This window comes from Eurosta solidaginis, chromosome 4 (assembly GCF_040869045.1).
Source record: "Eurosta solidaginis isolate ZX-2024a chromosome 4, ASM4086904v1, whole genome shotgun sequence".
NCBI classification, from domain to species: domain Eukaryota; kingdom Metazoa; phylum Arthropoda; class Insecta; order Diptera; family Tephritidae; genus Eurosta; species Eurosta solidaginis.
The window spans coordinates 259,005,793-259,019,386 of NC_090322.1; the positions used below are offsets into that span (position 1 = coordinate 259,005,793).

Genomic DNA, 13,594 nt, shown 5'->3' on the forward strand with positions numbered 1-13,594 from the left:
GTATGTGATACCCCACCGAGTAGAATGGAGCTCCTTGCGCTATTGGTAGGGGCTATTGGTACGTGTTAGTTTTTTATTCGTCCATCTTCCTTCAACAGTGCTTCGAGCTTCCTGATTGTGTTTTTGATGACCTTTTAAACATCTGGAATGAAGGAGAGAACAAGGAGAAAAGATAGCAAAAAATATAACATAATTTCGCGCGAACGAGCTCTTATTGCATTTTAATAAGAACGGATGGTTTACAAAACAAAGCATTTACATTTTGCGGAAGGATGGCGCAAGATTTTGGGCATTCTCCTTGAAAATAAATTTTTGAACTTCAGTTTTTTATTTGATGTATTTCTTATAAGCTCAGCAAATAAGGCTTTGTTTACTTTCTTCTCCCTTCGAAGGAAAACAAAAACTATTTGCTGTTGAATTCGAAAATTGTCTACCCTTCTATTAGGGTGTATTCTTTTAACTTTATTAATTTTTTGTTTGTGTATACAAAGGTCCTGCTACTCTGATGACTTCAGTTTACTCCAAGTTATTTTATTTGTCCAATGGTCTTCTTTGATTCTCTCAAAAAGTTTCATTTGCTTATCCTTTTACTTGTTTACCTGAAATTGTTTATGTTTAATGTACATACAGTAGTGAACAGAAAAATATTATTGGCAATTTTTTTTTTTAATTTGGTAATTTTCTATACTTTGGGAATAGACTTTTATGAATATGTAACTGAAATTATAGAATCTCGAAAACGTTTTTCGAAAAATTTCGAAAATATCAGAAAAGTTTACGAAAATTTCGAAATTTTTTTTGAGAATTCTCTGAACCTTTTTGAGCAGTTTTGCAGCATTGTTAATTTTATTCTAACAAAGCACAAAATATTAGTCTTTCAAAATTTTTAATGATCTCTAAACATTTTTTCCGAAGGGATTTTCTTTTATAAAAAGTAAAAAAGTCACACACTCTTTGTTGAAAAATTATCAAAAATTAATGATAATTTTCATAGATATAAAACTTGTACTTTATTAGACTAGAATTTATTGGGCTACAAAACTGCATACACCAAAGAGTTCTCTAAACTCCAAATAAAGATTTCAAAATTCCGTCAAAATGTTCGAGTATTTTCTTTTTGTGTGTAGTTCCAGTTACCGTATTCAAGAAAACTTTGTCGAGAAATATCGAAAATATAAAATGAAGAATAAATTACCGCAATTTGATAAAAATTTCAACTGATATTTTTCTGCACACTGCTGTATATACGAGTAAGCTTGTCTTCCTTATTTTTGTTGCTGTGTTGTTAAGGCTTCATAACAGAGAGCAAAGTATCAGCGTAGAACAGCTTTCTTAAAAACTTTTTAAATGTGTAATTGAAACGCTAAAACTATTTGCAATATTGAAATGCATTCGGGGTTCATGCTAACGAAATACGTGGCGTATGAGTAACTTTTTCATAAAAAAAATTATCTTTTGTGGTTGAAACTTGAAAGTACTTAATTGAATGTTTGTTTTATAAGTTCATAAGTTTTCAATTTAGTGAAATTTCTACAAAAACGCAAAGTATACTCTTGTTATCGAATAAAAATAAAAAGGTTTATATAATATTGCCTTACAAAACGTGCGTCCATCGTGTTAGGGGTAACAAAGTTTAAAATAGTATTTAAATAACAAAGAAGATATTTTTTTTAAATATAGCATGTTTTATTAAAAATAATGTTTGTGTTTTATACTTTTAGGTCCCGCCTTTTGGGGTTTAATTAATCCTGAGTGGTCACTATGTAACAAAGGACGCCGACAATCGCCTGTGAACTTGGAGCCACAACGTTTATTATTTGATCCAAATCTCCGACTTCTACATATTGACAAGCACAGAGTGAGTTGAAGCTAAACATTAAAAAATACGTACATACTAAAAAATTTATATTTATTTTTACAGATAAGCGGTCTTATAAGTAACACCGGTCACAGCGTGATTTTCACTGCTGGCAATGAGACTGTCGCGAATTATGATGGCATGCAAACTCCAGTTAATATATCCGGTGGTCCATTATCATACAGATATCGCTTTCATGAGATACACATACACTACGGACTGCACGATCAATTCGGTTCGGAACATAGCGTTGAGGGATACACATTTCCTGCTGAGGTGAGTAAATATAAAACATTGTAGATGTTCATATGAAAAATGAATCTAGAAATATGAAGTTACATACCTTTACTAAAGACGTGATTTGATAGAGTAAAGCACTTGCATATATGTGTGGTCTTAATTTTTCGGGAGCTTGGTGTTTAGGCGGACGGGCAAGAACAATGCTATATTAGTAAGAATATGGCACATATTTGTGAATGTGGTTTAATACTTATAGAGATAGCTCATACAGATTTTAGAAAATTATAGACATATTGAGAGAAAAATGTTACGAACATTATATGATACTAGTCTGCTTGTACTGAGATAAGCTCGCAGTGAACTATAGAGGTATAAGAATACTGGAATTTCTTAAATGGCGTGGCCCAATGCTTTGAAGAAAGTTGAAAAATACCACGTAATCTTTTTGATATTATTCGCAAAAAGCTTCGAAATTGCTCCTAAAAATTTGCGAAAGCGAAATAGTCCCAAGTCCAGAAAAGTGTATAGAAATACCGAATTTTTTTAATACCGAAATCGTTGTAAAATGTTCTCAATGATATTATTAAGTAAAAGGCCAAAAAAATCATGCAAAATGGTCTGAAAATAGTTCGGAATATATTTAAATAGCCCCAAAAAGATCCCTTAAGCAACCGATACTGTCCCTTAATAGCCCTGAAGTAATTTAGAAATAGTCTCGAAACGATTTCGAACATGGTCTGGTAGTGGCCCGATATTTCCAAATATATCCCAAAAAATTATCCCGAAATAGTTCCAAAATGGTCCCGAATTTGCTAAAATATTATTTCAGGAACAACCCGAAAATTATTTCGAAATAACCTCGAAACAAATCGGAGGGAGAACAACACGAAATAATCCACAATTTTAGTAGTTCCGAAATGATCACTAAAAATTTAGTGATAGTGAAAATCTACAGTGATAGTCAATAATTCTAGCAAAGCCAGAAATCAAAATGTTTCAACCGGATGTTGTCTGTCGAACCCAATTGTACCAGAACGACTAAACTTATTATAACGGAACCTGTCTGACAGGCAGCTTATGCTGCAGAAAGATCTATTAGGTATTTTTTTAAAGGTGGAAGTGTCTTAAAGCTGAACCAAAGTTATAGCAAACAAATACCATAGTGATCCCGAGGAGATCTTGATATGAATCGACCCAGAAAACAATCCGAAATTATTTCAAAATTGTATCCAAAATTGAATTTGACCCATACATTAAATGCATTCAGAGATGGTGGTTTATAGAAAGAAAGGTTTCCACTGCTTATTGTTGCTTATAACTCTATCCATATGGTACAGTTCCCAATTATTATTTTTAAAGGACAAACATAGGTAGAGCTTGAGCAATTTTTTTAGAAAACGGTGGCTTTAAAGCACTCAAAATGTTATAGTTCCCAAGGGATGTAGAAGTTTGTCGTCCTTTTTTTCCAAAAAACAAAGGAGGAACTGTTTGCTGGATAAGCCCGAAATGTGAATTTGTTTCCAAATATAGACAAATAAATAGAAAAAAAAATACATACAAGTCGCACTATATATCCAGGAAGTTTTAAGTCGAGCTTTTATTCTAATTTGCGTTGTGTTCTCTTTTTTAATTTTTCCTACAAATTAGCGAAACGGGCCTAACATTCATTATGCCGACTCCCAACGACATCTGCAAGCAATTTGCACTGAGAAGCTTTTCATGGCAGAAATATACTCGGAGTGTTAGCCAAATTACTGCTATTGAGTGACCACGTTGGTCATTGGTGTTGATTGAAAAAAAAAAAAAAAATATCCTAAGGTTTTCATGTTGGTGTTGCCGCGCTAAAAACCTAGGACCTTCAGCGTCTTAAGCGAGCACGCCATCACCACACCATGGTGGGTCATACGTGGGCAGAAGGTGTTCAAACTGAAGAGAAGAGCTTCACGTGGAAGACCAGAATACCTTTGTTTCTCTACATCCAGTCACTTGTTGATTCAAGACTCCATTAAAAATTCAATAAATGTTACTCATACGCCCTGCAGTACTAAAAGGTATTCTAATGGTTGATATGAAATTTATCAAGCTTTTAATACAGTAAAATGTATATTTTAAAAAGACGTGATGCCACCTTTTATTTTAAGAAATTTAATTCTGAAGGTTAATGGTATATACTCTTCTTGCAGGTCCAGTGAAACAATTACGAAAATTATAAGAGCGTCATATTTTTTGTAAAGTATTAAAGTCGTATATTGTTTTCATGGCTTGCAATACAAAATTTGATTTAATGTATATTAAATAAATATCATTCATAAATTTAAACGCAAGTTGACATAACTTATTCTGCTCTGATTTATTTAATGTAATATAAATGTAAATATTTAAAAAGTCATATAATATATAAACAACAAATCGTTTTAGTGCTCGTTTATCTAAGCAAATATAGCAATGCAAATATAACAAAAACATATATTCACATATACTTACAGCTGTTTATTAGGGCATTCCGTTATAAAAACTTTTTCAAATTAAGCTTTTTCAAATCATACTAAACTTTTTTCAAATATAATGAATTTCTTAAATCAAATGAATAAAAATACATAAATGCAAGGCACGATAACCTCCGAAGATATTTAATGCCGAGAGCTTCTCTTCCCAATTTGCATAGTGCCCCTTTTTTTAATTTTCTTAAAAATTGGTAGTATGGAACTACATATTTTATGCCGTCTCTGAAAGGCATCTGTAAGGCAGATAAATTTTCACTGAGAAGCGTTTCATGACGGAAATACACTTGGAGTGTTTGCCAAATCACTGCCGAGGGGCGACCCCACTTAGATACACTTTTTTATTGAAAAAACGTTTTTTTTTTTTTAATTTTCGATGCTGCATTGCCCGGGGCTTGAGCCCAGCGTCTTCGGTGTATCGGAGCAAACTACCACCCCACCACTTCGGCCACGGATATCAAATCACATGAAATACTTTCGAAACTTTTTTTCCAATCATATAAAACTTTCTTCAAATCAAATGAAGCTTTTTTTCAAGTCATATAAACTTTTTCAAATCAAATGAAATTTTTTCAAATCAAATGAAACTTTTTAAATCAAACGAAATTTTTTCAAATCTAATGAAATTTTTTCCAATCATGTAAAACTTTCATCAAATTCCATTAAATTTTTTTTCGATCATGTCAAATCAAAAGAAACTTTTTTCAAGTAAGTAAAACTTTTTTCAAATCAAATGAAAATGTTTTCCCATTAAAGGAAACTATATATTTTCAAATCAAATGAAACTGTTTAAAATCAAATGAAATTTTTCAAATCAAACGAAACTTTTTCAAATTTAATGAAAATTTTTTCCAATCAAAGTCCATACAAGTTTTTTCCAATCATGTCAAACTTTCTTTAAATCAAAAGAAACGTTTATCAAATAAATAAAACTTTTCAAATCAAATGCAATTTTGTTAAATCAAAATAATTTTTTTTTTCATTTCCAATCAAACTTTTTTTCATATGATTTGAAAAAGTTTCATTTGATTTGAAAAAAGGTGCATTTGAATTGAAAAAAGTTTAATTTAACCTGAAAATGCAGTTACTTTGTAAAGCTTTAGTACATGAGTTAAGAGCTTATCTGTGTGCGGTGCGATAATTCGTTTCAAATCTTAAATTAAAACAACTTCTGGGTGCTGCATTAAATAACCAAATTTGCAAATAAGAAACACCCTACTGTACATATATATTATATATATATATATCAACAAATGCAAGTGAGTTATAAGAGTTATGATAATCCTATCGTACCAGAAAGAAAAATAAAATGTTTATATGTACATTTCTACACATTTTCCTTCTAAGCTCTACAATGCCTCATAAGTGGCGACAAGTAGCTTGGAAAGTGAACAATCATAGCGTGGGGTTGTTGCTGCCACTTTCGCTGCCTTAGCAAGCCACTGTTGAAGCCTCTCAAGCGTAATGTTATTCCAAAAAAAAACAAAATTACAACAAATCCAGATATATAAATAAATATATAAAGCAATAAGTGCGCGGCATGTCAATTGAATATGTGCAAACATCTTAACATTTCTATGCACAAGAAAAATGCGCTGACAAACTTAAGTACACTTGTGTGGCAAATGTCAAGGAAACGATTTTTTTTGTTCGTAACAGAATGCCTTGACAAAGCTTCATTGACTTTGAAAACTTGAAGTAAAGTTTAGATTTCTCAATTTTATTTTCTTTATATAGCATATCTTTTCTAAATACATATCTAGCAGCTTTAAGTATGTAAGAACTGTAGCGAAGGGTGGGACAGTATGTGATATTCAACTTTAGCTTTTTTTCAAGATTTTTCGTCTATCACTTAACAAGCAGTTGCCGTTATAAAAAGGAACAATTGAATTTTGGTATCATGCTAAAGTTACATTTCTTCAATTCGTTGCACAAGTATGTTATAATAAGAGTTTATATTTGAATATTGTACATTTGTGCGTTTACAATCGAATGATGTTATGCGAGTATAAACCATATTTTGTAGATTTGCTTAATTTATGCATATGTCTTGCCTTAAATTTTTGTGATGTTCAATTCAGCTCATCAATCTTTTTATAAATAGGCAACATGAAAACTTTTACGCCCCCTTTATGGTCAAGCTATAATTGTAGGCATACAAAATTATGCTCGTATCGATATGATAGGAAAACAGTTATATAAAAAAAAAATTATGTTGTTGTGTTAGGATAATCAGCAGACCCCATGCAAATGAACTGAGTATTCGTCAGATTTGACATCGCGAGCAAATGAACGAAGAGGGTTGTTTTGTTGGATGTATGGCTCAAGATTCAACCAAAATTAGTAAATGTGTAATGATCCTTGCTGATATTCATAGTGTTTACAAAAACCAAACAAGAACATTCAAGTTAGATAATTTATTCGTTTTGTTGGTCGCAACTACTTTGTATACTATTGGCTAGTTAATAAAATAAAATAAAATAAAATAAAATAAAATAAAATAAAATAAAATAAAATCAAATCAAATCAAATCAAATCAAATCAAATCAAATCAAATCAAATCAAATCAAATCAAATGAAATCAAATCAAATCAAATCAAATCAAATCAAATCAAACCAAATCAAATCAAATCAAACCAAATCAAATAAAATCAAATCAAATAAAATCAAATAAAATCAAATAAAATCAAATCAAATCAAATCAAATCAAATCAAATCAAATCAAATCAAATCAAATCAAATCAAATCAAAACAAATCAAATCAAATCAAAACAAATCAAATAAAATCAAATCAAATCAAATCAAATCAAAACAAATCAAATCAAATCAATTCAAAACAAATCAAATAAAAACAAATCAAATCAAATCAAATAAAATAAAATAAAATAAAATAAAATAAAATAAAATAAAATAAAATAAAACAAAATAAAACAAAACAATATAAAATAAAATAAAATATAATAAAATAAAATAAAATAAAACAAAATAAAATAAAATAAAATGAAATGAAATGAAATGAAATAAAAAATCGTTTTTAGACATGGGCATGTAATTTACAGATTATTATGAATTCACCTATGTATGTTTATTATAAATAGCTTTATATGTCTTGTTGTATAAAATCGATGTATAATGTATAGCCCAAAGTGGAGCTCAAGGAAGAAATAAAATAAAATAAAATAAAATAAAAAAAAAATAAAAAAAATTAAAATAAAATAAAATAGAATGAAATAAAATAAAATAAAAGAATAGAAAATAAAATAAAATAAAATAAAATAAATAAAATAAAATAATATAAAATAAAATAAAAAAAAAAATAAAAATAAAATAAAAATAATATAGAATAAAATAAAATGAAATAAAATAAAATAAAATAGAATAAAGTAAAATAAATATTATAATGAAGAAACTAGTAGAATCAGAATAGATGATTACTGTTACCGGGACGGCGTCGCTGAAAATATGACAAAAGTTTGAAGCTGTGTTTTTATTCGATTTGTTACAGTAACGATTATCAAAGAGGCGAAGGTTATGGTTCCGCTAAAATGTTAAAAGTAGTGTTTACGGTTACATGTTACAGTTAAAATTAACGTTTCCCGTCAAACTTTATAGCTACAATTTTCGGTGTCGGTTACATGTTACAGTTGAATGTTAAAGTAACGGTGTTATGTTACAGTTACAAGTTTGGTTACAGTTACGGCTATGAGCTACTTCTGTGGTAAGTCACATTCACTTTCATGTTACGATTGTATTACGGTAGCTTTTAAATATACATTTACGATTGGGCTATGGTCAGAGCTACAGAGGTACAGCACATATAACCAGTTTTCAAAAAATTGTAACGCATGTATTTTTTTCCTTCAACTCTAAACACATATCCGTATCTTCTAAACGTAAGTATGTAAGTAGCCCGAGTCGCTCCATAGGAATTAAAGAGTCGCCTAAATGCCATAAAACACGTCTATGATTTATGCAGGTGAAAAAGGTGCAGAGTTATTGGAAAAATAAAAAATATTTGGAATCTCTCCCTTAGAGAACTTTCCACATCTTCGAAAATTATGCAAAGAGATCGGATCGCTGATAAGACCTCTAGGAAAGAAAGAAGATTCTGATCTTCTACCAGCAGAGCTTCTATTAGACTTATTCGCAAGAAAGCCATATGTTCTTGTTTAAACCTCACCTTTAAACAAGAAATGAATACCCGCTATTTCTATAGTAACAAATATTGACCGAAAGCATTTAAATAAACAGAAGAGAATACACGAAACTCACGCTAAACGCCTATCACGGGCTCATGGAAAATAATGAAATCAAAAGAAAATATTGTAAGATTTAATGAATTTTGTAATCAAATATGTAATCGATACGGAATAATTTAATTATTATCATGAAAAACAAACACGTAAAAAGATGCACACATGAACATAATTAAACACCCAAAACAATGTGCACATTTGAGGGACATTCCACCTGAACAGAGGGACAGAGAAATTTGCCAACCATCTCCCAGACACAAAATCAACATATCAGTCAAATGTGACTAGAACATTTCAAACTTCTTGTTGAAAAGTACATTGGAAAGATACCACTTGACCATTAACTTAATTAAGAGGAAGCTACCCACTTCTGCTCCCACTTCTAACGAAAACAGTTCTTAAGCTCTTAGAACCAAAATGATCTGGTCATCAGGAATGCTGTAATTAAAAAAAGAGGTTGCGCGATTTACCTAAGAGGAGATTTAGGACGAGCTTCTTCTTCCATTTTACGCCTTGCTCTTTCCAAATTTCCCTACAAATTAGCATGACCTACATGTTTCAAGGCAACTCCGAACGGCAACTGCAAAATAAATGCACTTTCCCTAGAAGCTTTCAAGGCAGAAATACATGCGTAGTGTTTGCAAAACCACTACCAAAGTTCGACCAAGCTTAGAGATACTTTTTAGCTTTTTGTTCAAACTTGTTTCTAACTTTTTGATGTTGCTTTGCATGCGACTGGAAGCAGGTAAATACGACGTGAAAAGCCGAGCACAAGGTACTTATCAAGAGGTTCTGTTGCCAAATGCTTCCTTGGTTAATGCAAAATCTACACATCCTACAGCTGACTGCGCTCGATTAGCTTCATAAAAGAAATTTTTTATGATTCATGTTACTGTTGAGTTTCGAAGGGATTGTTCTTTTATGTATTTATTGTCGATTTTCGATGGTCAGCAGACAATTCGGGGTAATTTATGTCACGGCTTGAGAATAGGGCTGTGTAGCTCCATTGGCTGCTTTGATTTTGCTTTCGGACTAAAGATTACCATTAAGGTCAAACATACCCTTGCCATTACATTTTTTTCCCTCTGTCGAACTTTCTTCATCTGCCTCCTAATTTTCATTGAACATTTACTCCACTACTTACTGTTACTACTAATCTTACATTCCCTCGCTCTCCCTCATTTAAAAATTGTATCTTTTTCAATCCTTATCTTAAATTAACCTAGCTTACTCCTCATATTGGCGGCCGCCGTGGTAGCTTACTCCGCCTACCACACCGAAGATCTTGGGGTTTTGTCCCGGGAAAAGCAACATCCAAATTTTAGAAACAATTTTTTTTAAAATTAGAAGTAAGCTTTTCTAAGCGGGATCACTTCTCGTCAGTGATTGGGTATGCACTTCAAGTATAATGTCCCGTCCCGCCAATTTGTAGGAAAAATTAAAAGAGGCACGACGCTAATTGGAAGAGAATGTCGACCTAAAAAATCTAAAAATATATTTATAGTGAAGAATATATTTTTCAGTGGAATATTGGAATTAACTTTCGCTCCTGAATTTTTTTTGTTAGGATTAAAAAAAGCGGCGGGTTGAACAAGTTTGAAGGCGCGGAACACCTTTACCGGTAACAATAATTAGTAATTTTGAAACCTCACCCTTGCTAACGTGGAACATGCCAAATGTGTTTATATATGTATGTACATAAATATACCAAACATGTGAAGCCAGCCACTAATTTGGCCACAAAAACACCAACGCACACTAGCCAAGTAACCAATTGGATTTAGGGTTTAATTTAGCTTTGTAATGAAAATACCACCTGTATGTTTGTCGGTGATTAAATTTACACGCAACGAACAAGTCAAACACGCACACATACATACATATATATACGTCTAAATTGAGGTAAATATCTTCTACAAGAACTCCCAGGATATCCGTTAATACAAATTCTGTTAACAACACATCTCAGCATAACGAAAGATATGTATAGCGACCGCTAACAAAACCAAAAAACCAGATCGACCACTAAAGCACCGCCCGCAGCAAGAGATAAAATGAAAGCAAATACAAAGGCAAAATCAACCGACAAAGCAAAGGCAACTGAAAAAGCATAACAAATTTATGTAAATCTCAAAGTGAATGAGTGTAGCAAAAAACATACATATGAATATATTGAACCTCATACTCACGCAATAATAAAAGCAACAAGCCGCTTCGTGCGAAATGAATAACAACGCACTCTCGTTTTTACATACATACATATGTATGTATATATACATACAAATTTATTAACATTCTTATGCTTTCAACATTTGCCGCCAATGTTTAACCATCTTCTAAGGATTTTATGAGGATTAATTAAAATTGCCAATTAAGAATTAATTAAAGCGGATAATATTACGCATAATATGCGCATGTATGTGCTTGAGTATGGATACATAGCATATATATCCAATGTATCTCTGTGCCGTTGGCGAACTAATACAACGATTTTGTAAAAAAGTTCCAAAATGACTTGAAGTAGACCACACTTACTTATTTGTTAACATAGCATGCATCTTTTGGCATAACATAATTTAGCCAGCGAAGCCGTTTTACTCTTATTCATTGCACTACGCTCATATTGCATTAATTTCATACATCTCATTTAATCTCCTCTCGATAGACGGCATTGGCATCATATGAAGAACCATGTCTTTCACAAAACTTATAGACGACTTACAGAACAAGTTATTTGTACCGCGAGAATTAACTCTATTTTTAATTGCTTATTCGATCCAAAATATTACTGCATAAATAAAATAAAATAATTAAACCAAATTTTTTAAGTTAAACGGCTTTATTGAAATTGATACTTACATTAAGTAATAATAATACTAAAAGCTAGAAAACAATTAGATAGGTCCTAGGTACTAGTCATTACACTCCTCATCAATTTAGGGCGTTGATGAGACAATTAAATAAAAGCGTTGGACGCATCAAATTTCTATTGATAGTCATAAGTAAGGCCAACTGAACCTTAATCAGGTTATGCTACGCCTCACATTTTTCTATTTCTGTATGTAATATGCATTCCAAATATGAGTCAAGCTAAAATTAAGCTAATAAGATCGCAGGTTCCCTTCGAGCTCAAGGCCTAATAATAATTATATTATCTTATCATTTTTATAATACATTTTATTTTAAATGAAAAAATTGTTTAAATGAGAATAGAAGATAGAAAAAATTTAGACAACTGCCAAAGCTCGTTGTAGAGATCCATTTCGGGAACTGCTAAATTCCTTCGTCGGCAACGTTTAGGCGCCGCTGCTATAACCATTCAGCTATCATAGCGGTAGTTTGTTTGTCTTGATTATTTCTACTTTCATCCTGTTTCTTGCCAATTGATTTTGGCAGCGCTGCAACATTGGTTTCAACGATGTAAAAATTGAAATTGTTTTCTAAAATTGTTTCTTCTATTCTAATTGAAAAAAATGTTTCATTTAAGAAAAATGTATCATAACAATAATATGATAAAATAATTATTGTTAAGCTTTAAGCTCGATTCGAATCCGCGATCTTACAAGTTAGTAGACCTATATAACAACAAAAATTGTTAAAATAAAATAAAATTTAATAAAACAAAAATCAAAGAGAATACATTAAAAAAAATTGTTTTGGTTTAAGGGCCTATTGATAAAGGATTCAAGGTTAAAAGTGAGCTCAAGACCAGAACAATAATTTTTTGTAATGACTATTGTTTTTTTTTTTTTTTAATTTTTTTATAGTTGAAAATTTTTATTTTGTTTTTGGAATAGTAAGTAGAAAATTCTTCAGACAACCTGCCGTAGCTGCGCAGATAGATCCATTTCGAAGGATGCTAAGCCTTATGTCATTTGCATGTCGGCTGTCTTTACATAATTTTTGTTTTATTCTCCAGTTAGCCTTCAAAGAACAAGGTTTAATTAAGATGGGTTTCCTATCATCAGAAACATGAAAGTAATGTGATTACGTATCAAGGATGGGTGTCATAGCTGTATTCTATGCACCAAAGCCCTTCTGTGAACATACAAAGGGACAAACTAGGAAATAGTAAGTGGGAAGCAAATTAGTTCAGACAGTACTTAAACAACGAGAATGTCAGCCAAGAGCAAAGCATACTCTCGCTGAGTTCTCTATGCGACACTGTAGTCTAGGATATCACCTGAGTAAGTAAAATCGGTCGAATACACAAGTCAATTGCTTTTGTGAGTTGAAGGATAAAACTGCGGTTCACCTTCTTTGCAAATGCTTCTCATTGGCAAGGCAAGTAATCTCATATCTAGGGGGCGTGATATCCATTTGGATATGGCGTAAAAAGCATGACGGGTATTATAAAGCGTCCGCATATATTACAAGGCACCGTAGATCCAAACAAAGGCCGCAGTGCATTGAGGCTTAATAATAATAATAATAGGTACCAAAAAAGTCTTGTTCTTTAATATTTATCTAAAAAAATGTACATATTTTTAATCTTATTATATCGCTTTAGTGAGATGTTGTTGCATAAATGTAAGGGCAGTTTCAAATCACCCCTCATCCACTAGGACAACTGCAAACGGGTTAAAGCATATGATATTTGGAATAAGCATACTGGCGCAACAAATTGTCTTTCTTCTCTTCCCCCATACGTCTGCATGCAAACGACGTTCACTTCACTTATAAATTCCAAGTTCATAATCATTCTTTCCTTTTTTCTTGGTATTTGCCTATTTGGTTCT

The 13,594-nt window shown here is 31.6% G+C and overlaps 1 protein-coding gene across 1 annotated transcript in view; it reads left to right on the plus strand.

Annotated features, from left to right (window-relative positions):
* CARPB (Carbonic anhydrase-related protein B) overlaps positions 1-13,594 on the plus strand; it is a 286,975-nt gene that overhangs the window by 209,136 nt on the left and 64,245 nt on the right. The window contains exons 4-5 of the mRNA XM_067780979.1: positions 1,722-1,858; positions 1,922-2,134. Coding sequence (XP_067637080.1) covers positions 1,722-1,858; positions 1,922-2,134 — 350 coding nt within the window. The remainder of the gene's footprint in view (positions 1-1,721; positions 1,859-1,921; positions 2,135-13,594) is intronic.